Here is a 25,001-nt window from a genome sequence, read left to right on the forward strand (position 1 = left end):
TATGATATTGTAAAATGCTGAAACTCTACTAATACATGTGATTACATTCTGTTATGTCTATTGTTTTATAATGATTCATTCTTACAAAAAAACGTATATAAGACAAAAATTTCATATCTCTGTCTTTTATAAAGTAAGTAAATAAAACTAAAAATGCTCCAAATTTCAAAGCTGTCCCTGAACACATCTGAATGTTACATCAAGCATACATTTTCTAAGTTCTTTTGAAATTGTAATGCTTGTTTACATTCACCTGAGAGCCAAGAATCTCAAAGTCCTGTTACTGGATTTCTAAAGAGCACTCGTGAGAAATCTGAAATTACTTATGGTAATTCTGAGACTTTTTAATTTTAGGCAAACTTTAAAATTGCCTATTTCTTTTGTTCTTATCAACAAAATACACTTCTCTTGAATAGATAAAGCAGACCCTTAAATTAACAAAAAAAAACCCACAAAACTGCTTAAAAATACTGGAAAATATTAGACAAGAGACTTTGGATACCAAATCAGAATTTCCCATTTGTCACCAATAAAACAAAGAATGGTGTTGCAAAATGGAAAAAAATGGCTTTTGTTTTGGCTACTCAGATGTGCCCTTGTCATTCATTGGTCCAAAAAAATAGAATCTTCTGAGCTATAGACTCTGGAGACCAGAAGAGGTAAAGCTAAAGACAGGTCAAAGATGCGTGCAGAGGAATTCTTCTGGGCTGAAGTCTTCTCAGCTGCAGAGGAAGAGGACAAACAGTCAGTATATAGCATAACCTCGATATGTTTTCTCAGTGTCCCCTTCTAATCAGCTTCTGTAAAGCTTGTGACACAACAGACCCAGGCATATGAGATTGCACAAAAACAAAAACTACCATTTCTCATTAATAGTCTCAGCATGCTAGTAATTTTGTTCAGAAAAATATCAAAATAGCCGTGACCCCCACTAGGAAAAGCATTTTTAGAAGATGTGATGAGATACCAAAATATTCATTCAATCAAAGCATTTTTCCCAAAAATACACAAGCAATCAAAACTAGAGAACAAATTAATTTTTTGTAATTTACAAACTGCTTATCCAAATCAAATGTTACCTTAACATGAACAGAAGAGACTTACTGAAATAAAAATAATAATAATAATAATTCATCACATTTATATAGCGCTTTTCTCGGTACTCAAAGCGCTATCATATTGTAATCATACTGTATTTCATATTTCTCATCTCATAGCACAGAATAACGATTTAAACAAGATAATTGAAGAAGGTCGGCAATCAAAATTAGAGAAGGAAATACCAGGCAACATCAACAGATTAATCAGCACTGGTAGGCATTTTGCATGATGGTGAGCTGCTCTAGAGTCACTGAAATGCTTCAATGTTGGATTGTTCAGATGAAGGCTGGATGGGATGGCCCATTCAGACATTGGAAGAGAAGATGGTCATTGCAAGAGCATAATTTCTCCAATGTTGAAGCTATACAAAGAAACAAAGTCATTCAAGCTCTGAAAAAAAGCCGTTCACCCAAGTAAGGCGAGTGCATAAGAAAACAATATGATATGAAGACTCTTTTTGAGGTATCAGTTCAATACCACAGTTGGAATTGCTGAAGGCCTAATCCACAGTGTCCAAGCCCCTCATTAGTAAGAACAATTAAAAAGCTAGACTTGCCTTTGATGAGACGCATGTTGTGTGGACTGAGGATAACTGGTCCAAAGTTCCATTTCACTGATGAAAGCAAGTTTAATTCAGTTGGTTCAGATAGGAAGGGTAATGTTCTGCTTTGAATTGAGGAAAGACTGACCCCAAAGTGTTTGAAGAAGTTAGTAATGTTTGGATTTGGAAGTGTCATGGTGTGAGGGATGCCCTCTGCAACAGGAGTCACGCCTGTCATACAGCTACATGGAAAGTAGAATGATAATATGGAACAGAACATTCTTCTGCAACGTGTAGTTCCTTCCCTGCAAGCGTCACCTAAATAGCCAGACATTTTTATGCATGACAGTACCCATTGCTACACTGCAAAATGGGTGAAGCAATTCTTAAAAATTCAGATTATCAAAGTGATAATCTGGTTCCTAATCTGAACCTGTTTGTAAATCTCAGGAAGATAAATGGCAACAAAGTTATGTCAAAGAAACCCACTACAGTTACAGAATTATGGAAGAAGCTGCAAGACAAGTGGAACAAAATCAAGCCAGAGCAGTGGAAGAAATTGGTCATGTCCTGTGGGTGTAGATGTGCCAAAATCATTGAAAAGCAAGGGCCTCTACACTTCCTACCAAATTTTGAAAGCTGTAATCGTTAAAATAAAAATTGACAAAATCAATTTGCAGGCTTCTTTTGCAATACAGTTGTAATTGTTGTCTAATTCTGTTCAGTGTAGTTCTGCAAAATTAAATGTTTTTGTTGAATGACTTTTTTTGTCAACTGCTAAAATTGTTCTCTAAATTTTATCACTAATACATTTTGGTAGTTGAGCTGATAATCATTGTGCAATTTTTCCTGTATTTTGATGTGAGTGGTATCTTACTTACTGCTGTATATACAGGTACTGTTATATTTTAATTTTCACATTCAGTACAGTGCTTCTAAAGTAAAGCTTGTGATTGATGAAAGGAACTGGGGCACCAACTAGGTCTGTCCCCATTTAATTGAAACAAATGAAGAAGCAATGAACAAACAAAAATGTGCTTTTGATGGCACCAAACAAACGAAAAATCAGGGCCCTTGTTTCAGAAAACTTTCTTGGCTGATAAAGCCTCTTAAAGTCATGATGGGAAGGAGCTCCTTCTTGCAATGCACTCTCTTAACGAGTGACAAATTCTTCCAAGAATCACGGGTTATGTAGCAGTGGGACTAGAAGGAGTGGAGTCAATTACCCTGACTGGGCACTGTGGAGGGAACAAAAAAGGATAAGGTTAGCACCAGGGCCCCCTCTCGACCTGGGGTGGAAGTATATACCTCAAAAGAGCCAGGAGGATGATCCACTGATGTGAATGTGTGACAGCTGTAACTTTAACATCCATCCTATTCAATTGTTACTTTGCCTTTTTGTCCTTTATACGGGTGCACTGGTTTCAAGGCAGGATCCAATTTGGCAACAGAATGCCAATCCATCATAGAGTCTCTTCACACATATTAAATTAAAATCCTAACAAATTATATTTAAAGTAACCAGTAAACATAACTACATGTTTTAGGTTATTAAATAAGCATGGATGGGGCAAAACAGACAATCATACTTTCATCACTAATGGAAAGGTGTGGATTTTCCTTCAGGTGTTTTTCTACACACATCCCAAAGGCTTATCTTTTAAGATAATTGGTTACTCTAAGCTGACCCAGAAAATGTGAGTATTTGCAAATATTGCAAATGACAGATTGGCACTTCTGCCAGGGTTGGTTCCTGCCTTGCATCTGATGCTGTCAGAATAGGCTCTGTCTTCCCTCTGATTCCAAACTGATTTAAGTCTGTTTACTAATGAGATACAGTGTGCATGTGTGTATGCATGTTTTCACTCATTACAAATTTGTCCATATACTTATTTGATTTAATGTAAACACAGCTCCTATATTAATATTTCTCATAATTGCTGAATTTATTCCACCCTTATGGTTTAATAATGCATTTTTCTTCATTTTTCAAACTGTATATCCATCCATCCATCCATTATCCAACCCGCTATATCCTAACTACAGGGTCACGGGGGTCTGCTGGGGCCAATCTTAAATATGAAATATGTCAATAAATACAGTATTGAAACTGCCTGAATCTGAATATGTTTAAGACAAGGTAAGGTTTGTTGTATGTGATTTTACATGTAGATAAGAACAGCCTGAGTTTTGTTAATATTTCTTTTCAAGTGTTTTAACAATAATTGCACGGTTCACGATAAGAATACTAAAACAGGCCATCAGTTATGGTTTCTTTATGCTTTTTCCCTGTTTTGTTTATCAGTTCTTTCATGGCACTTGTATGACTACTACATGATTACCTCTGTGGTTTAACTCTGAATTTTTTCCTTTATATTTTCAACAGTATTATCTCACCTGGGGGAAGTGTGGAGGTGCCTGTGCCGACAGACGCCTGTAGAGGCACCGAAAATGCAATTAATGTTTTGGAACACGTCCAGGTTAGGAGTGAAGGCTTTGAGATTAATTAATTGAAAGGGCAAGGATTTAAATCTATTACCAGTAGCTAAATCCAAATGAGGACTTTTATGGTTGCTTTGTGATCAGTGTGCAATTCAGTGAAATAAAGAATGATATTGATATAAACTACTAGATTTATTGATCATTGAAAAATTGTTCTCATATTTATTTTGTACATTTTCACAGTAGCAAAGCAATTTCAATATAAAGCAAAGATCAATTAATAAAACATTAAAGTCTTTTGTATAGAAAGAGAGTTGGCAAGTAGAAGTATGTTCTAATATGTTGATGCGAAAAAATTATTATTATCTGTGTACTGTATATAGTTTAGCAGTACAGTGGCTAAGTGAATTGGAATGATAGCACTTGTAGACTGGATACACATTCCTGCCATTGTGGAATTTATGTGTTCTTCAGGTCTGCTTGTCTTTTTCTTCTGGTCCTCAAATTTCCATCCTTCACTTTGAAGACGTGTGTTAGGATAACTGGCCAGTGTACAGAGGTGTGCCAGTGTCCAATGTTGTACAGAGTTAATTCCTGACTAACAACTGATGTTGTCTGAATAGCTGTCAACTTCCCACAACCCTAACATTTGATTAAGAGAGTCCAGTAAATATAGTGAATACTTCAGTTTTGCTTCTGTATCCCAGGGTTGTGTGTGACAGGTTAAGTGGCAACACACTTTTAACACATTCTGAATTTACTACTGTATCCCTCCACTGGTAAGTGCAACTTATAATCTATTTATCTCAGCTGCAGCTGCTTCAGGTCCTCATTCAGACCTGCAGTAGTGACCACCTAATGCCTGCTCTGGCCATCCTTTCACTTGCTCAATGTGTCTTATAGGATTGAAAGTAAAATTATATTGCTAACCTATGAAAATATAAATTTTTAGGCACTGAATTACATCAGTGGCCAATCACACTCAAGTCCTGTTTGTCCACTCCAGCCCCATAATGCTGGCAGTGTTATTGTACATCAAACTAAGCTGTGAACTATGGGTGACAGATCCTTCAACTTTATTACATCCAGACTTGGAGAGGCTTTCCTAAAGCAATTCATTCAGCTGATTCGACTCATTGTTTTAAAAGGCAACTTACATCATTATATTATTTGTTCTTGGTCTTCTAGCATTTTTTAAATCATATTTATAGTTTTTTACTCTAATTCAGAGCTTTGTGCTTCATGTTTAATATATTAGTTTGTATCCAAGGAGCAGGTACTATGTTTATCTTCACTATCTGTTCTTTCTGTTTGTGCTGTTTGCTCTTTAGCGGAAACCCATGTGGGCAGTTCCAAGGAGGGCGCCCTCATCAAGATATTTGTGGAAACCCAGTTGAGCAGTTCCAAGTGGTTCGATTACAACCACATTCACACAAGTCTTTGTGTTTCACATGCATGAAATCTCAATCTCAATGTCTTTATATTGGCTAAGTTTTTCTACTTCTGTGACTGAGATATTTGCATCATCTGCAAGGGCTACATCAATGAGTAGGCAATGCCTCTTGTTGCAGTCATGGAGAATGATAGACAACCATTTCATACATAATGCTGGTGTTCTCCATCACAATAACTTTTTCAGGCTGGTTATCATACCAGTTATCAGGCATTGGGAGGCCAAGGTCACAGAACATTGATCATTGCAGGTAGCTTGCTACCTGATTATGTCAATTGATGGGTGTGTTCTTTAAGCGCTAGCAACAATATGACAGATATATTCTTCTTCTTGCTGGCATATTCTGCACTTGCTATCAACTTCCATCTTGAGATTATACTTCTGGTGACAGTGTGTGTTGAAAGCCTCACTCTGAGTTGGCATGAGGAGAATCAGAGCCTTGAAGTCATCCAGAGATCAGTTTCTTGTTAACATAGTTGTTCAATGTATACCTGTATAATTGACTCTAGAGTGATTTTGGTGAGAGGTTGTTAATTTTTGTGCTGATTAGTGAAGCTTTCAACCTATTCTTGATGGTCTCAAGACTGGATGCTGTTGTCTGGGGACAAATATTGGGTTTTAAGTATCGGTGTTCTTATGTTTTGTCTGTCTCATTATGAGTCTGGTGCATGAGAGAGAAAAGAGTACTAAAAATGTCTGTGATGGTTATGCAGGATATGCATGAGGGAGTGAGGACTAAAAACAGTATTGAGGTAACAGACAAGATTCCAGTTAGAGCAGGTCTGCAACAGGGGTCTTCTCTAATGCCTTACCTCTTAGATCTGGTTATAGATGTGTTGAGTCATGGGATTAAAGACCAGTCCCCCTGGTGTGTGCTTTTTGTTGATGATATCTTATCATGTAGCACCAGACAGAAGAAAGTGGAGAGAAAGTTAGAAAAATGCAGAAGGGCTTTGGAAGATAGATGCTGGAAGATCAATAGGAAGTAGACAGAATATTTGAGTTTTAATGATGACCAGGACTCAGAAGTTAGCCTGCAAAGAGAGCTATTGAAAAAAAGTGGATATGTTTAAATATCTAGAATCAGTGGTAGCCCAAAATGCAGAATTAGATTGTAGAGATAACCCACAGAGTGTAGGGTTGGTCGAACAATTGAAAGAAGGTATCAGGAGTATTGTGTGAAGGTTAAATGTAAGGTATTAAGACATTGGTAAAACCAATAATGATGTATGAAGTTGAGACATGGGCAGTAAAAGAAGTGCAAGAGTTGGATTTGGCAAAACTAAGAATGTTGAGATGAATGTATGGATATGTAAAAAGTACAGAATAAGAAATGAGACAATCAGGGGTATAACAAAAGTGGGAGAGATATCTATTACAGGAAAGTAGGTTGAAGTGGTATGGACGTGTGATGAGCAGAGACAGTTAACATGTTGGTGATGGAAATAGAATTACAGTATAGGGGAAGTGGAAATTTGGAAAGCTGAAGCAGAGGTAGATGGGTAAAATAAAAGAAGATTTTGACTGAGGAGTAGGTGCTGGACTGAGTTGTATGGAGAAGGTTGATCAGGCACATCAACCCCACATAGAAGTGGGAAGAGATGAAGGGGAGGAATAATAACAAGAAAAAGACTTTCCTTATTCTCTTTAAGCCTTTATTGCTCTTGTTCTTCTATTATGGGTTTGGTATATTTGTCGGTCCCAAGCTTGATGTATTCACTAAGGCTGACAGTCATGCTCTTGTACGCACACTCCATCTCAATCATATTACGGGCACCACTTTCTCTGGGGATGTACATTTGGTCTATGTCAGTTTTTGGGTGCAAGAGACCTTACACATTTAGTAGGTTATCTTCCTGTCCATCCCCAGAATTTCCTGCTCTCTCCAGTTGATAATCCTGAAGCTGTACTGTGGCACTGGCACTGCTAAGTTGTTAATAGCCTGCATTTTGTTCTTTGAAATCAGTGCTGAGAATGAGCCTGATTCTGCAGTAGTATTCATTTCTGACTCATTCTATCATTTTTGCATATGGAATACTATTTCTCTGACCTTCACTTAGATACTGTACTTGTAATCTTCATCCTGATCAAGATTTTGAATCTTGGCTTCACCATTTAGTGCTCAGTCCTGAGATAAGTTTGTCTGTTTTGTTGGTTACTTTATTTCACTTGTCTAGTCCAAATTTAATGCAGATATTATTATTATTATTACTGTTGCTGCTGTTATTGTTAAATTGACTAAATTGTGAGTGAGTGTTAGTGTTGGTGTGAATTTTTTATGCCCAGGATTGGTCCTTGTCTTGTGCCTGATTTTGTCAAGATAGTCTGGTTCAAAATGAATGGATGATATTTTAATTTTATTGTTTCAAAAACTTTTTATATTATAAGTGACCTCCTCATTTGAAAATAAGAAGCTGTTTTGTCTTGGTAGATTAATATATTGCTCTACTTTCTCCTTTTGTATTATTAATATGTAGCCTTTATCAGAATGCCTTTAATCTCACAGACTTACCACTGTTTATAAGGTATTATAGTATATAACTTCTCCCCACCTTCCCTTCTACATCTATAATCTCAAGCAATTAGGCATAGTAAAAGACAAGCAGGAGTTAAGTTACAATTTAAACAATGTATTATTGATAATATTCATAAATAATAACAACATGCAAAGTACACTTGAATATTGGCAATCATACAACCTGATTAAATGGTGATGTATAGTTTCAGGCGGCACACAGATTTGTTAGTTACTTAAAAATGTCTCTAGTTAAGGCATCATTGGTGGTCAGCTTTCTTTAGAACAGGCCACATGCCTGTCTCAATATGGCTGCCGAGCTGTGCTCTTCATTGTGTTGTCCTTGTCAGTTCATGGTGTGAGATGCTCCTTCATCAGATGTTAGTAAGAGAGAGAGAGAGTGATATAAAGCAAGCAAATTTATGGGTTTTTTTGTCCAACCCCTACAGCCAATAAGGTGTCATGGTACTTGAAGGATTTTGATACAAGCCAATTCCAAACAGCCATGCTTCAGACCAATGGGGGAATAGAACATCTTAACACCTGCCATCCCCCAAAACCATTTGTTAAGGTAAAGCTTGGCAGTTAGGCAGCCTGGCTTTGTGTGGGAGTTGAGAGACTTCAGAAAAACATTTAGCAAACTTGTTTCAGGCACTTTCCCCAAATCCTGCCGTAAAATTCAAAGAGACTCAGTCCTGGTTTCTTGTAAACATGAATGCTTCTCACTAATGTAACACTAATATTACATTGCTTTGCCTAAATTACAAATAAAGACATACAAAATATTTATCAACTTACAGTATATGCAAAATCTCACATCACAACAGAAGCCATTGCAATGTGGGTGTTTTGTTTAGAGACATAAATATAATCAACAAGGAAAATAAACAATTAAAAGAAGGTCTTTACTATTATTTGGTTCAAAAGAAAAGATTTTCAAAGAAACCATGAGTGATTGTGTAATATGATTGACATTTTTTTCTCTGGGGAAAGACAGTCTAACAAAATAGGAAAATAATGTGATTTTAATTCATGTTTAATTGTAATCACAGCAAAGGGCCATACATTTTAAAGTGAATAATTTACAGTGTTAAAGTCCAACTGTTCCCCCCCCAAAAATAAACTTTGGCAAACAAATGACAAACTGTTAAAACAAATAACTTATGAGTGACAGTCAAACTCAATATCATATGTATCATGGATAAATAATATACCATACAAAAATTAAGTCATGAAGTATGGAACTTTTGAACTCAGTTGTCATGAAAGCTCCCTAAGTGATATCATCAAAAAGCTTATAAAAGTAAGTGCAGCATGAAAACACTGTGAAATCTCAACATTGTTTAGATGAGAAAAAACATCAAGAACAACACAGTGTGAAATACAGTGCAGTGAGCAGCCAGAAATTATTTTTGTCACACTCAGAACGCAATGGGAAAATATGACTTGCACAGAGACGCTTACTTCTCTTTTCTTTATGACATAGATGCCATCAGAGAAATATATGCAATGAAACACAAACGCCATACTTATACTGTTTACTTAATTAAAAGTGCAGCCACCCATACATCCCTTACTGAACTCTCTTGTCTATGATAAAGTATGAACCAGCTGTGGATGAGAGAGTGCCACTCTGTCACTGGGCACACTGATACACAGGGCCAATTTAGAGTCACCAATTAATCTACTACACATATCTTTTTCATGTGGGAGGAAACCGGTGTACCCAAAGAAACCCAGTGTGGATGCTGGGAGAAAGTACAAAACCCATATAAATAGTGATTGGGACAGGACTGAAACCGATGGCGTTGGAGTGATGAAGCAGCAGAGCTAACTACTGCATCAAAATGCTGACTTGCTATGCATTGTTGTTTTTTGAAATCCAGCATGCAGTATAAATCATTCCTTTCAAGCACTGGGCCTGTGTGAAAATGCAGGAAATGTAGCCTTTCTTATTGTTCATTATGGAGAACAAATTAAATTATATAAAATAAAACAAAAATTGTTCTGCTTATATTTAGTAAGTGCAATAAAATCATTAGATGCCATTGAATACGTCATCCCTGTCTTCTAATTTACTCAGCTTTGATTTCTCTTTTAGATAGATAGATAGATAGATAGATAGATAGATAGATAGATAGATAGATAGATAGATAGATAGATAGATAGATAGATAGATAGATAGATAGATAGATAGATAGATAGATAGATAGATAGATAGATAGATAGATAGATAGATAGATAGATAGATAGATAGATACTTTTATGCAGTAAACAGTTTATAGATATTTCTATTACATTCTATACTATTTCTGTTCTATTCTATACTATAACTAATGAGCTTTGGCTTCTCAGAACAAGAACCCCCTCCGCCCCATCTCACCCCGATCCTCTGCTCTACACAGCTGACTAGGCCCTCCCAACCTGTATCACTCTGCCAGTTCTGTCAAGACACACTTGCAAAATGGAGTTACAGTCAGGGCCAGTGCCACAAAAGAATCTGTTAGGGTATCTTTTGAAATTCTGATGGGTAGTGAAATTTCAGTTAAATAGGTTAATCAAGTGAAACTTTCAGTCTCAATAAGCAGGGAATAGCAATGAATGTTCACTTCTAAATGTGATATTATAATAGAAGTCAGATTTGTATTTAAAAAAGATTGTTTGAAAACCAAAAATGCTACTCTTTTATTTCCCTAAGTCAGTGAGAACTGAACAGATGAGCATTTACACTGCACTGACATGTCAGTTTTACTGTGAATTGGCATTTAGTGTAGTTAACTGATCACTGACAAATCATAACTATTTTTAGGGTGCAAGTTAATTTTGTAAAAATGTTCAAAAATCCTTCTTTCCAAAACAAATGGAGGTGGGACAGTTTATTTGAGAAGCTGATACCCTTTCATGCTTCCCTTTCACCTATGGTGCTGGGCCTGGTCAACCACTACAGCACTTCACAATCTACATCACACCTAAGATTCTGTGCTGACATCTCAAATGGACACTGGATACTCATCAATGTGAAGAGTTTCCACCAGCCTTTGATGATACACTACAAATAGACATTGACCCATGTCTGTAGAATTAATCCTCTGTCATTACCAGCTGCTGAATGTGTAGAGGAACTTTCCTGTTTCCAGATCTGGAAAATTAGAAATGAAAGGTCTCTTTGGAGTCCTTTGCTTTTTTACTGACATGTCTCTGTAACGTCCGTGGTGCACACAAGGATTAGTTCAAGTAGTTGTCACAGTTTGAAAAAAAGTCGGAATTAGCATAAGCCACTTTAATTTGAGGTGTTGAGAAGAAATGTAATGATTTACTTCATGAGGCAGAAGAACATAATAAACGAGAATAGTTACATAGTGCTAGTTCTAATAGTCCTAATAGTGCTACATATTTGAAATATTAAAATGTGTGCTTCAATTTAAATGTTTAGACTCTAAATATTCTTGATTGTAACAGGAATATGTCATTTTTCTACCTCTGATAGACATCCACAGAGGGCTAGATCTCTAGTAAAGGATCAAAAACCAAAAAAACATGATATTCGTAATCACTGATACACCATGATACCCCGCATGCATATGTTTGAAATTTGTCATTTTGTTTAACATTCTGTGAGTGGCTGTTGAGGGCTAGGACTATTGTTAAAGAATTATACATCAAAATATTATCATATTAATGATTAGCAACCTCAGAACAGTATAAAATTACATTCTGCATGTGTATATTACTACTTCCCTTTTTTTAAAGGTTATCATAAGGGTGTAATTTCCTGCACAATATATGGTCCAAAAATGAATAATAAATGTTTTTTTTCAGGTTAAGATGGGCAAAAATAAGTCAGGTCGGGGTTCCCAAAAAGCTCAATACCTTTCATAAATAGAGATCAAGCTCAGACAAACAGCATAACATATGTGGAGGTACTGGACAAAAAATATTAAAAAAAATAAATGGTGTGATGTTAAAGCATTCATAAGTAATTCTTATGAACACAAAAATAAGAATGTTGCAGACAGATGGAATGGCACATCTTACTACTAAAATGTGATGTTTATGTAAACATTTCCAACCAATGAAATTTTATTTTACATACTTTAATGTTAATGTTTTTTGTGGTAATGCGTTGTCACAGTTTGTGAGTCTAAGTTTGGCGATACAGGTTCAGTCTTTCTCTCTCATGCTGGAAACTGGAGACACAAGGATGATGAAAACTTGAGGACTTGCTACTTAAATCAAGCAATAGAAAAATCAAGGATTACAAGTATTACACTTTAGAGAAATTCAGTAAATATAGCTTTGGAAAATGAGAATTTCAGAGTCTAGAGAACCTCATTGAATAATGTATTATTGTCATTTTTTCTTGAGCTTATCTATTTAAAATACATCACAAAATTTTAAAGAAGAAAACTACTGTTTTTGATATGGAGCCATGTTATAATGTGAACTGTTCACAGACGGTGACTTTTATAGCAAATGTGATCATAAAAGGCTAAAAGCATTTAGCAGCTCTGTTACAATGTAACTTTTATGGAAAAGAGAACATAGGCTTTGAAAATATTAGTAATGAGACATTTAATTAATTATTTGCTGGATTAGGTTATAAAGCCTGTCTCTGTTAATAATTCAAGGATCCTAATCCCCCGATCTTAAAAATATTCTTGATTGTAACTTAAAAATGTAAATTTTACATAAATGGTGCACCTATTTATAGAGAATTACTCTAACTTTAAAGGATTTGGTTAAATGATAGAGAGAATTGTTATAGTAGTATTTTACTTCTATATGTTTTATTCTCTGTTTTTAATAATAATAATGTTTTAATAAAAAAATAATGTTTTTAACAATAGCTAAATTAAAATAAAAAGTGTAAAAGCATCATAGTATAGCTGTGGAGTTTAATTCACAATACTGAGGTATGCTGGCCACTGGTGATAAAGGAAAATACTTTCTTAACTCAATTAATACACAATTAGCATTGGCTGTGAAAATGAATGTAGAAATACATAATCAATGAAATTGCCAGCATCTGTCCAATAAGACATTAATCATAACAATGTGCAAGCAACACATGCTTTAGTACTTTATTTAATTTTCAATTAAAAAAACAGGCAGGACCACATACGAACATACTGTATATGGTGCTAAAATACAAGACATATTTTTTTCACCTTACCAGATTTGCTATCCAAACTAAATCATTCAAGCACATGTAGGTACACAAGTTGATTTTTTCTGCCCTGTCAATGAATGAATAGGCTTGGAGAATGTTGAGACACAATTCTCCATCAGGGGCAGACGAAACCATGGGTGATGACAGACATCCACAGCAAAAGGTAAAGGCTAATGTCCAGAGGGCAAACAGTAGTTGAATTATCTATAAACTCATTCCTCTCAAAGCTTCTGGGAAACAAAATCTATTTTACTTTATTGAATGAGTGCTTCTATCTAATCTCTTTCTAGCCTGTTGTTAGCATTACCAGCGTCTGCAGAGGTGACCTCAGCATTGACCTGATCTCTCCCTTTGGAACAAAGTCACGGCTTCTGGGGACAAGGCACAATGACATTTCGGGAACTGGCCTGAAAAACTGGACCCTGATGTCTGTTCACTCCTGGGGGGAAGACCCTCAAGGCACCTGGAAGTTGAAGGTATTGAGATGGATTACTAGTATGTTAAATAGCATTGTAAGTTAAGTTATCATCATGCTCATAATTCATCTCCCATTTCTGAATCGATAAAACCCTGATAAAAGGGCTTTATATACAGTAACTCAGTTTCATAATAGCATGTTTAGTTCTCTGGGATCTAAATAGATGGGGGTGCACAATTTGTAATAAACTACCACAACTCCATTATTGGATAAAAATTATTTCAGGAGAAATGAACATTCCTGTTCATTTTCAGATTATTTTTTCAAAATAAGATGTCATAATAGGACACAAAGCAAGTGTATACACTGAAAGAAGTATGATACTACAAAAACTTTAAATCACTGGATATCCTTCCCAAATGTACTGATTTCTGCAGGGTGCCACTAAAATATAATCTTCCATTGTTTTGCAGTAGACAAAAAGAGCTGATTAGATCTGAAAAAAAAAACATTACATTTTCAAACAAGCTTAATCCAAATCAGGGTCATGGGCTACCCAGAGCATCTGATTAGATAAAAATATAATAACAGTAACAAATAGACAGCTTATATAAGATGTGCCACTTTTCACTGTTTCACTCAAGCAAGCTCTTCATATTTCTCTAAAGATATACTGCTTTTATTTAAAAATGTAACCAATGAGGCACAATGGCAAAAGCACCAACATCAAGAAAGGAAAGATTTCAATGATCTTTTACACATTAGTCACTGGTACAAAGAATGTAGTCTTTGTATATTCCTAAACGTTTCCTTTGAGTGAGCATGCCATGGAAATCAAAGAATATTTATCTCTCTGTCCACACAAACACACATACATATGCATACTGTATATACACACAGAAATACAGAGAGTTTTATCTTATGGACAGTATCCCAAAAACACAAGAGACACCAAAGTTTTTTGACATAACAGTGAATGGGGTCACATCTATAGTTTCAGGGGCCAAAATCAATTCAAAAGAAGTTAACATTTTAATGGTAATATTTAATTTAGAAAAAATGCTGCAAAATAATGCCCAGGTGGCACCTCACTATTGGTGCAGGACAATGACCCAGTGAAAACCTTGATGTATGGGAACATACTGAACACTTGGGGGTGTTATGTTCTGTCATTTGTAGTGTCTGCTCCGAAACAGCATTGGCCAGGTTCTCTAGTACAAGTACTTGAAAAGTATATGGAAGTTTGGGTAGTAACAAGCAATGCTTTTTCAAGAAAATAGTGTTATGAATTTGTAAAAAAGCACAATGTCTCGAAAATAACAGACACTGAAAATATTGATGTGATGATGTCACCTCCATAATGATAAAATGATAAAAATAAAAAATGATAAAGCAGCTAGAAATGTTTATAAAAATGAGAAAGATAGATTTGACAGAGCCCAACTTCCTAAGCAGTGTGCTCCAAACGTGTTCTGTTGGTATACTGGAATGATATGTATTAAAAATATGCAACAAGTTTGAGTCATATATATCTAAAGCAGTAACCCCATATGCTTACCTCATCACCTAGAATGTGAGCATTGAAGCTCATATCCTTGTTGCCCATTAATTTTCACTAGAGTGAATGGGTATGATGGATGTGACAACTGAGAAGCTTTAAGTCGTTTAAGCTGAGACACTCAGAAGGTGGAATGAATATGAAAGTGGCTGGGGAGTGCCAAATGAATAAGATATTGGGCTAATTTTCTTAATGATGGTGTATAGTCCAAAATACCAAGGAACAAACTCCCAGATGTGTGTTCCACATGGTGATCCACATCATCTGCCCTATTTTGAAATCAGGAAGAGACTTTTTTTATTTGACAATTCATTGTTTGAGAGAGGTTCATTTCTTTTATAAGTTCTCCTTGAGAAATTGACATTTTCTCTTTAATTTACTTAAGTGCTCGATTAGAAATTGTACAGATGAATTAAGTATAGGGTTTAAAGCCATAGAGGATATCCCAAATGAGGTTACCATTAAGGTATATATAGAAAATGATACCAAAGGCAATAATTCATACCAATTAGACCACAATTCCTCTAATGTGCATCTTAAACATCTTTCCAAATCCCCATTCACTCTCTTTCTGTGACTGGCCATTACTATGAGGGTGACATACTATAAGATTCAACTTAATCCACAGTGTAATATGAACATTTTACCAAAATCAAGAACTGAACTGTGGCCCTCAGTTGGAGATAATGGATTTTGGAAATCCAAGCAGTCTATAAAATCTATTGATAAAAATGATAACAGTTCTTGTACCAAAGGAAGCCTTGTTAAAAGTACATAGTCTGTTGCCTTGGAAGAATGGTTCATTATGATAAAGATGGTTTTAAAATCTATAAATAGAGAAAGATTTGAAATAAATTCCACCGAGACTTCCTCTCAAGGTCTTAGTGGTGGAGAAATAGGTCAAAGAAGGAACAATCTGATTCTTTGTGCTATTAAACATTTCACAAGCCATAACATTGGCTTAAATATCTCCAGTCCCAATGTCCCAAGGACGCCATGATGATCAACCAGAACAGAGTCATGTCATAAGAGTATTTTCTGATGAACTGTCTCTGGAATATATCATATGACATTTCACATTTGTTCTGGTAAAACCTGAGTCTCATTAAGCTGGTTTACCTCTTCAACAAAATCTGTCATCTCTTCAAAGGAGACAACTGCTTCAAAGCATTCTAGTGATAAGATTATTTCTGGATCTTTACTCTCCTGTTTCACAAATTCTAAAATATACTAACTATTTGTGAAGATCTAGTGCCAGTTTAATACCTAAATGCTTTCCACTTACCTATGGCATGATTCTGTTTAGCAGAAATATTGTATGTTTCTTTGAGAAGAATGAACAGAGATGGGTCTTTCTATTGGTCTGGAAATTTCTGAGATCGATTACTCTACTCTGATATTCAAGGCAGCTACCATATATCTCAAAAGCTGAAAATGAATCAGGTTGCCATAGAATTGGTGCTGAAGTGAAAAACCCTTCCAGAAAAGAAAAAAAGTTTCTTGAGCCTTAGTGGTCCACTCAAACATTTGGGGTGATTTAGTAGTGAAAGCAGGGGTTCTTCATACATCTTCAGTAAAAGTTAGAAAACCCAACCAATTGGTAAACTTGCTTTATGGAAGTTGTTGGCTTCCACTGCTGAATTATCTTAACTTTATCTTTGTCAGTTTCCAGCCTATATTGTGAAATGTCATATCTCAAAAAGATAACAGAGGTTCTATAAAACTGATGTTTTTGTAGTTTTACAAACAAATTATCCTTTTTTAGGAAGCATAGTACTTCACTGGCATTCTTGATATGAAAAAATAAGGATATCGTCCATATATCCCAAAACATAAACTTCTAAGAGTTTCCAAAATGCTGTATATCATTGACAAATAACAAGATTACTACGAAAGTATCTGCCAAATCAAAAGACGTTACAAGGAATTCATAATATCTTAGAGATCAGTTAAAAAAATCTTCCATTCATCTACATCAAGCATTCTAATTGAGTTTTATGCTGTTCGCAAAACTAATTTTTAAATATTTTGGAACTGATTTCTGCTTTAACATGAACAAAATTATTGGAATGGGATCATTGTTGTTTATTGTTACTTTATTATGTTCAAGGTAGTCACTGTAAAGCCAAGAGAGAAGATGCCTGAGGAGTGGAGAAGTACCTGTATATTAGTACCAATGTTCAAGAATAAGGGGTATGTGAAGAGCAGCAGTAACTACAGGGGTATAGAGTTGATCAGCCACACCATGAAGATACTGGAAAGAGTGATGGATGCTTGCCTGAGAGGAGAGCTGGCGATCTGTGAGCAGTAATATGGTTTCATGCCAGGAATTGGTACTACAGATGTAATGTTTTCTTTAAGAGTGTTGATGGAGAAGTACAGAAAAGGATAGAGTGAATTACATTGTGTGTTTGTGGACTTGAAGAAAACATATGACAAGTTGCCAAGAGAGGAGTTATGGCACTGTATGAGGAAGTCAGGAATAGCAGAAAAGTACGTGAGGATGGTGTAGGACAGGGGTCGGCAACCTATGGCACGCGTGCCACACTTGGCACGGCAAGCAATTTCAAATGGCACGCAGACTCTTCACGTTTCCTGTATAAAGTTGATTATAAATCGATTAGCGGGGTTTCCTCGTTCATTTCGGCACTTGGGCGTAGCAGGGTGCCAGCCACAGACTTATCCAGACTTGTTGTAACAGCAGTCTAAGTAGGTCAGGGGAACAGTCTATATGCGAAATCTCAGAAACTAACGACAGTAACGCCAACTAGCGAGATCAAAATTCTATAACATAAAAAATTGTGGCGCATTTGCTTTAAAACCTGTTGTGTGTATATCTGGATTTCGTTGTATACAAGCACAGATATAATTTTTCAGGTGATATTTTAACGATACCCACTATAGAACAACGTTGGTTTTTGCATTTTATAAATGTTTTCTAATATGAACATTGGTTACGACTTTCCGGTCATGTGCTGCAAATATGCAGATTTAGATCTACAAAGGCCGGATGCCGGTAGTTGAATAATATATATGGTTCATATTGATTAATCTAAATATATCCATTGTATAAAAAAACTGAGATGGTTATATTTTTATTAGTTCCTAGATCTACTTAGAAAAAACGTCAATATAATTAAGGCCCACGCTTCTAAACAAGCTGTGTACAGCGATCGGCATTGTAGTGTCATTATGACTAGTTATAGCTGACAGTTTACTGACGGTTTTCCTCTCATATGCACGTATGTAGATCTATAATTCTGCGTTTAAAGGAAAGAAAAGGAAACTTGATCATCGACCATTTCAAGAAAATTGGACAAAAGAATATGGATTTGTTGGACAAAAAGATCGTGCTGTGTGTGCTTTCTGTCGTGAAAGTGTTGTGTGTCGCACATCTAGTGTACAAAGACACTTTCAAATAAAACACCAATCTAAGTTTAAAACCTCAGAAGAGAAAAGTGAAGCTATCAAAAAAGCTATTTCTGGTTTCGAAAAACAAACTAGTATTTTGAGCAAAGCAGTTGGAATGAAGATTAAAGCTACTGAATGTAGTTATAAAATAGCTGAATGTATTGCTTTGAAAGGGAAACCGTTTACAGACGGAGAATACATCAAAGAAACTTTTTTAAGCAGTGCTGAAATTTTATTCGGTGATTTACCAAATAAGGAGATTATATTCACGCGTATTAGAGAAATACCAATTTCTGCAAGATCAGTTGAGAGGCGCATAACTGATTTAGCTGAAAATGTAACAACTAAACAAATATCTGGATTAAAACAATCTCAAGTATTTAGTGTTGCGCTTGACGAAAGCACTGATTTAAACGATTTGTCTCGCTTAGCCTTGGTTGCAAGATATCCTGAAAATAATCACATTTATGAAGAGTTGTGTTGCTTATTACCACTTCATGACACAACCAAAGCAGAAGACATTTTGACTGCATTTATTAGTTATTTTGCTAAACATGACATAGACTTAAACAAGTTATTCTGTGTGACAACCGATGGTGCTGCTGCAATGGTTGGCAAGAAGAAAGGATTTGTAAAACTTCTTGAAAATCATGTTGGCCGCAAACTTTTGAATTTTCATTGTATTATACACCAGGAGAGCCTGTGTGTAAAGACCTAATCTCTGAATTTGGTCTCTGTGATGACAACTGTTGTTGAAATAGTCAACTTTATAATTTCTCATTCTTCACTGGTTCACAGGCAGTTCAAGTTTCTTTTACAAGAAATTGAGTGTGAATATGGAGATCTTCTGCTACACAGCAATGTTCGCTGGCTTAGTCGAGGCAAAGTTTTAAATAGATTTGTCAGTTGTCTTGGAGCTATTAAGGTAATAATTCATTAATAATTCATTACATTTATATAGCGCTTTTCTCAGTACTCAAAGCGCTATCCACACAGGGAGGAACCGGGAAGCGAACCCACAATCTTCCACAGTCTCCTTACTGCAAAGCAGCAGCACTACCACTGTGCCACCTGTGAGGTGTTTCTTAATGAAAAAAAGAAACATTTTCCTGAACTGAATGATGACAACTGGGTGTTAAAGTTGATGTTTCTGACTGACATAAGCACACATTTAAATGAACTTAATCTGAAATTACAAGGACAGGGACAAACAGTACTTGATCTTTTCAGCTATTGGAAAGCATTTACAATGAAACTAGACATTTTTACCCGTGATATCAACATCAAAGCATTCAAGTACTTCCCGAATGTGAAGAATCTCTCAAATCAATTTGAAGTAAATGTAGATGAGCTTCAAGAGTACATTGAAGCACTCAAAGCAGAATTTGATAAACGAAGTAAAGACTTTCACATTCATGGATCCTTATTTTCGTATCTCATTAAGCCTGATATAATTGATTTGGAAACTACCCAGTTGGAACTATTTAGTTGGATGGATATTGATGACTTTGAAATGCAACAGATTGACTTCAGATCTTCAGAATTATGGACATCAAAATTTGTTGAACTACGGAAGTCTCTGGAAAATGAAAATCTAGAAAAGTCTGCAGCTATTCTCAGCTGTTGGACATCCCTTCCGAATTATTACATCTGTTTGAAGAAAATTGCTTTTGCTCTTCTTTCAGCTTTTGGATCAACCTATTCCTGTGAGCAAATTTTCTCTCACATGAAAGCAGTGCTAAATCCACAGCGTAGTCGCTTAACGCCTGAACATTCAGAAAATTGTGTCAAACTCAGTGACAAAGTATGTTGTCGATATTGAGCAACTGGCCAAGACCATGCAAGGGCAAGGCTCCCATTAATAATAAAAAAGTTTTTTTAAAAATCTTTCAAGAAACTCTATTTCTTTTAATGTTGTTTACAACTTTACATATTATTGAATATCACTATATATTAATTAATTAAAATATAAAAATAAAATATATGGTAAAATAAGCATATTGACCTCGACTTGTATAAAATGATATGTGATATTGGCACTCTGAATAATTTGAAACCTTAAGTTGGCACACAGTTAGCAAAAGGTTGCCGACCCCTGGTGTAGGATACTGTATGTATGAGGACAGTGTGACTGCGTTGAGGTGTGCGGTAGAAATGACAGCCTGGTTCAAGGTGAGAGTGGGATTACGTCAAGAATTGGCTCTGAGCATTTTCTTTTTTGTAATGGTGATGAACAGGTTGACAGATGAGGTCACACAGTCTCCGTGGACAATGATGTTCGCAGATGACATTTTGACCTGTAGTGAGAGTAGACAGCAGGTTGAGGCAAACCTGGAGAGGTGGAGGTACATACTAAAGAGAAGAGAAATGAAAGTCAGTAGGAGTAAGATGGAGTACATGTGCATAAATGAAAGGAAAGGTGGAGGAAGGGTGAGACTGCAAGGAGTGGAGGTGGTGAAGATAGATGATTTAAATACGTGGGTTCAGCAGTCAACATACAGTGTGGCAGAAAGGTGAGGAAAAGAGTGCAGGCAGGGTGGAATGTGTGGTAAAGAGTGTCAGGAGTGATTTGTGATAGAAGAGTACCTACAAGAGTGAAAGGAAACGTCTATAAAATGGTAATGAGACCAGCTGTGTTGTATGCTTTAGAGACGGTGGCACTGACAAAAACACAGGAGGCAGAACTTAAAGCGGCAGAGCTGAAAATGCTAAGATTTTCACTTGGAGTAACGAGGGTAGACAGGATTGGGAATGAGTATATTAGAAGGACAACACCGGTACATCAGTTTGGTGACCAAGTGAAAGAGGTTAGATTGAGATGATTTGGGTACATGCAGAGAAGAGATGAGGGATACATCAGGAAAAGATTGTTGAGGTTGGAATGGTCAGGCACAAGGAAAAGAGGATGGCCAAAGAGGTTTATGAATATGGTGAGGGAGGACATGAAGACAATCAGTGTGGCAGAAAATGATGTAAAAGACAAATATAGATGGAGATAGATGATCCACTGCAGTGACACCTAAATGGGAGCAGCTGAACAAAAAAGAAAAAGAAGTCTCTGTAGGATCAACTGAGCTGTTACACGGACAGATACAATCATTCATATGATTTACATGCTATGATAGAGAGAGAGGAGAGGTTAAGAGCATGCGCTGATACAGCGCATTGCTGCACACACCACATGATGAACCAACTCAGGATCCCAGAGTAGGAACCGAGTGCAGTCATGCAACGGGTGACACCTCAGCATCACACTAGTTCAGATGGAATGGAACCAGTGTGAGGTTTTTTATGGTGGCTGGAGTGCCAATTCTGCCACCAACCTCCAGATTTTCCCTGCAAGTTGGAGAGCCTACATGCAGGGCTGGATACAGATTAACGTCATACCCAGAACGGATGCCATGATAGTATGGAAAAAAATTTAAAATGGCAGAGATTGCAGCTGAACTGTTCATACCTGTGAAAGAATGGAGATTGAAAAAGAAGAAACAATGGAGAAAGGGAGTACAGGTAAAAATAAGTGAAAGAGATAGAGCATTCCAAAATGGAGGTAGAGCTGGTGCAGAGAAAAGGAGGCATTTAGGGAAAACCTGTGTGGAGCAATGGCACTCCAGGGGTAAAGTCAATCCTGCTGAGCATGGGATAGGAGCAGCTAATCACTTCAGAGAGGTTAATGGATGCTGATGGATGGTGGTAGGACAAGGAAGCAGGGTTTGCAGGGTCTCCAAGGATGTCAATGGATGGTGGTGGTGACATCCCATCTTCATTGGTTGAGTAGACCCCATGGGTGAACAAACGAGATGGGTTTGAGGAAGGACACACTGGGGCACGAGTTTTGAAAAAAATTATCTTGACTGTATTTTAATTTTTGACTTTAACTTATTTAATGGATTATTTATTAAAAGATTTTAATCTCAACCAAGACACTGTTTTATTGGATTTTTTATTTACTTATAGATGAAGATCTGGTACCATACATTATTTATGTTTTAGACATTGTTTGAATAAATGCATAGAGCACTATTTTGCAACATTCTTGACGGGTTTGTGTGTCCTCATTGCACTAGTCTAATCTGGTCATAGTAATCAATGTTCAAGAGGGTACCAGGGCTGCAGGCAACAAAGGCATTACAGACACGATCAACACTGGATCAAAACCAGTCTATTTAGAGGCCATTTACATTTACTATTTTATCCCTGTCTTGTGTTATCCCATGTTAATAAAGCAAGTGTTTTTTTTTTTCATTTTTGGACACCTTGGTTTTATTCTAAATTCAGCATTGCTGAATATGAGCATTGCTTTCAGCTATCCCATGCCAGGAGCCTGATTTGTTTATCCATGCAGCTTTCTCTAATTGCATTGTCTTTTGTCCATTGTCTTTAACCTAGCAGGAAGATGCTCATATAAGGAAAACCTCTGAGATATTGTGGTTGCTTAAGACATACCATCAAACTGCCAGATTCAGATAAATTCTACTAGAGTTGCTTTAACACTTAGAAGTGCCTGTGTGGCTCCAGTGGAATCATACATTAGCGGTGTTGCTTTGACATGGGTGATGTTGCTCTGTAGGTACAGGAATTAAAAGCTTGTCTGAACACCATCTCAGCTGCATTATTAATACACCACTGAGCAAAAGGGTATCTATCCAATTTACACTGCAGAAATGTTGGATGTTCTGAATTTTGAATAAGAGAGTGATATCAAGAAAGCATGGAATTTCCGGTGGCTCTGTACCCAGTGGTACAAAGAGATATGAGTGAGAAAAATCCACAGCTGCTCAATGAAAAGAGCTCCAGCAGCAGGAAGCAAAACAAGCTCCTATAAGGTCTGAGGAAGAATTAACTATTTCAAAGTCTATGGTCCATTGAAATAATTCAGGCTCCAAAGCAATAAGAGCTTCTCAAGCTTTGCTTTAAATTAAGCACTAGGGAAACCACTGCTGGCCAAAGTTAGTCAGTTTAATGAAAAATAGGGAGAAAACATTGTTGTTGATACAAGTAATTGCCAACAACCAAAAATATAGTTGTTAGTAATGAGACACTGGTTAGTCAGAGTCAACAGTTTAGTTTTTCAAGCACTTGGCCAACTATTGAGTGCTCTTAACAGTAATAAAATGGAGTAACAATTTAGCCTAAATATGAACCCATTATCAAATCATGGTGGCAGTAAAGCTGAAAAGCCAGGCTTTACTGAATAATTCTCAATCTGATCAGTTTGTTACTATGCTGGGGACAGCTAGCAGGAGGAGAACACAACTTTATCCTTTCAATTGTATTATTCAGCTGAAACAGTTTGTCCCAGCTAGCTGTTACTAATTCCCTTTGTTTCTTACACCATTATTTCAAACAGCAACAACATTAATCTAGGCAACAAACTGCCATGAACACAGCTTCAAGTTATTGAAATGTAGCATAGTGGAAATACAGCTACGGCGTGGGGGTGCATAAAGCTTGAAGGATCACATTGAGGGATGGCATTTTTAACTTGGGAAAAGGGAACTTGTGAGATGAACAAAAAAATTTTATATTCAAATACTGTTCAGATTGAATGGCATTGTTGTTAATGGCAAAACTATACTTTTATCAATGCATAACACTGTTGATTTTAGTCTGTTAGTCATCTAAATGCACTAAAGTGAAATCATCCAGCGCAACACACTTGGAATCTTTAAAATGGAAATCACTTGTTTATTTTGTTTTTATTTATTTAGTCAGTAAAAACCAGTATTACCAGAATACAAGATATAGCAACTGTAGGATTTTTTAAATTAAATGTAGGACTTTTAATATTTACTAATAACAGAAACTTTAAAATACTATTACATGCCCTGTATATTTATTTACCTTAGTGATCGGGTGTTGAACTTATTATTATTTTATTGAGCTTATGTTTATTGCTGATACTCCATGCTATGGAGTCTTTGTTTCACCTGGTATAACATGCTTAAAATAAGTCTCCCTCAACATTCTTATTTTTTGATCAGGAACATCTTTTTTGTTAACGTCATCTGTCTTACTTGTTTTCTAACTCCCTGCTGGCAACATGTCCTTTATTGAGAGTTGTTTTCTCAGCATGCAGTTTTTCTGGATTGATGGTTGACAGACTGACAATTTGAATACCACTTTCCTACCTTCTGAAAGTTGGAAACAATGATTAAAAAGCCTAAAGCAGGGGAAGTTCAGTTACCTGACCAGAAAGTTTATAGGCAGATGCAAATGTATGATTGATCTATCTATCTATCTATCTATCTATCTATCTATCTATCTATCTATCTATCTATCTATCTATCTATCTATCTATCTATCTATCTATCTATGTCTCCCTTTTTCTATCTTTCTTTCTATTGATGTACAATATGTTTTTTTATTTGTGTGAATGCATATTTATATAC

General features: G+C 36.1%; 1 protein-coding gene across 1 annotated transcript in view; it reads left to right on the forward strand.

Moving 5' to 3' along the window:
* LOC114649428 (PC3-like endoprotease variant B) overlaps nt 1-25,001 on the forward strand; it is a 534,722-nt gene that overhangs the window by 451,686 nt on the left and 58,035 nt on the right. The window contains exons 9-10 of the mRNA XM_051924671.1: nt 4,029-4,122; nt 13,513-13,698. Coding sequence (XP_051780631.1) covers nt 4,029-4,122; nt 13,513-13,698 — 280 coding nt within the window. The remainder of the gene's footprint in view (nt 1-4,028; nt 4,123-13,512; nt 13,699-25,001) is intronic.

The sequence above is a fragment of the Erpetoichthys calabaricus genome, chromosome 3, assembly GCF_900747795.2.
Source record: "Erpetoichthys calabaricus chromosome 3, fErpCal1.3, whole genome shotgun sequence".
NCBI classification, from domain to species: domain Eukaryota; kingdom Metazoa; phylum Chordata; class Cladistia; order Polypteriformes; family Polypteridae; genus Erpetoichthys; species Erpetoichthys calabaricus.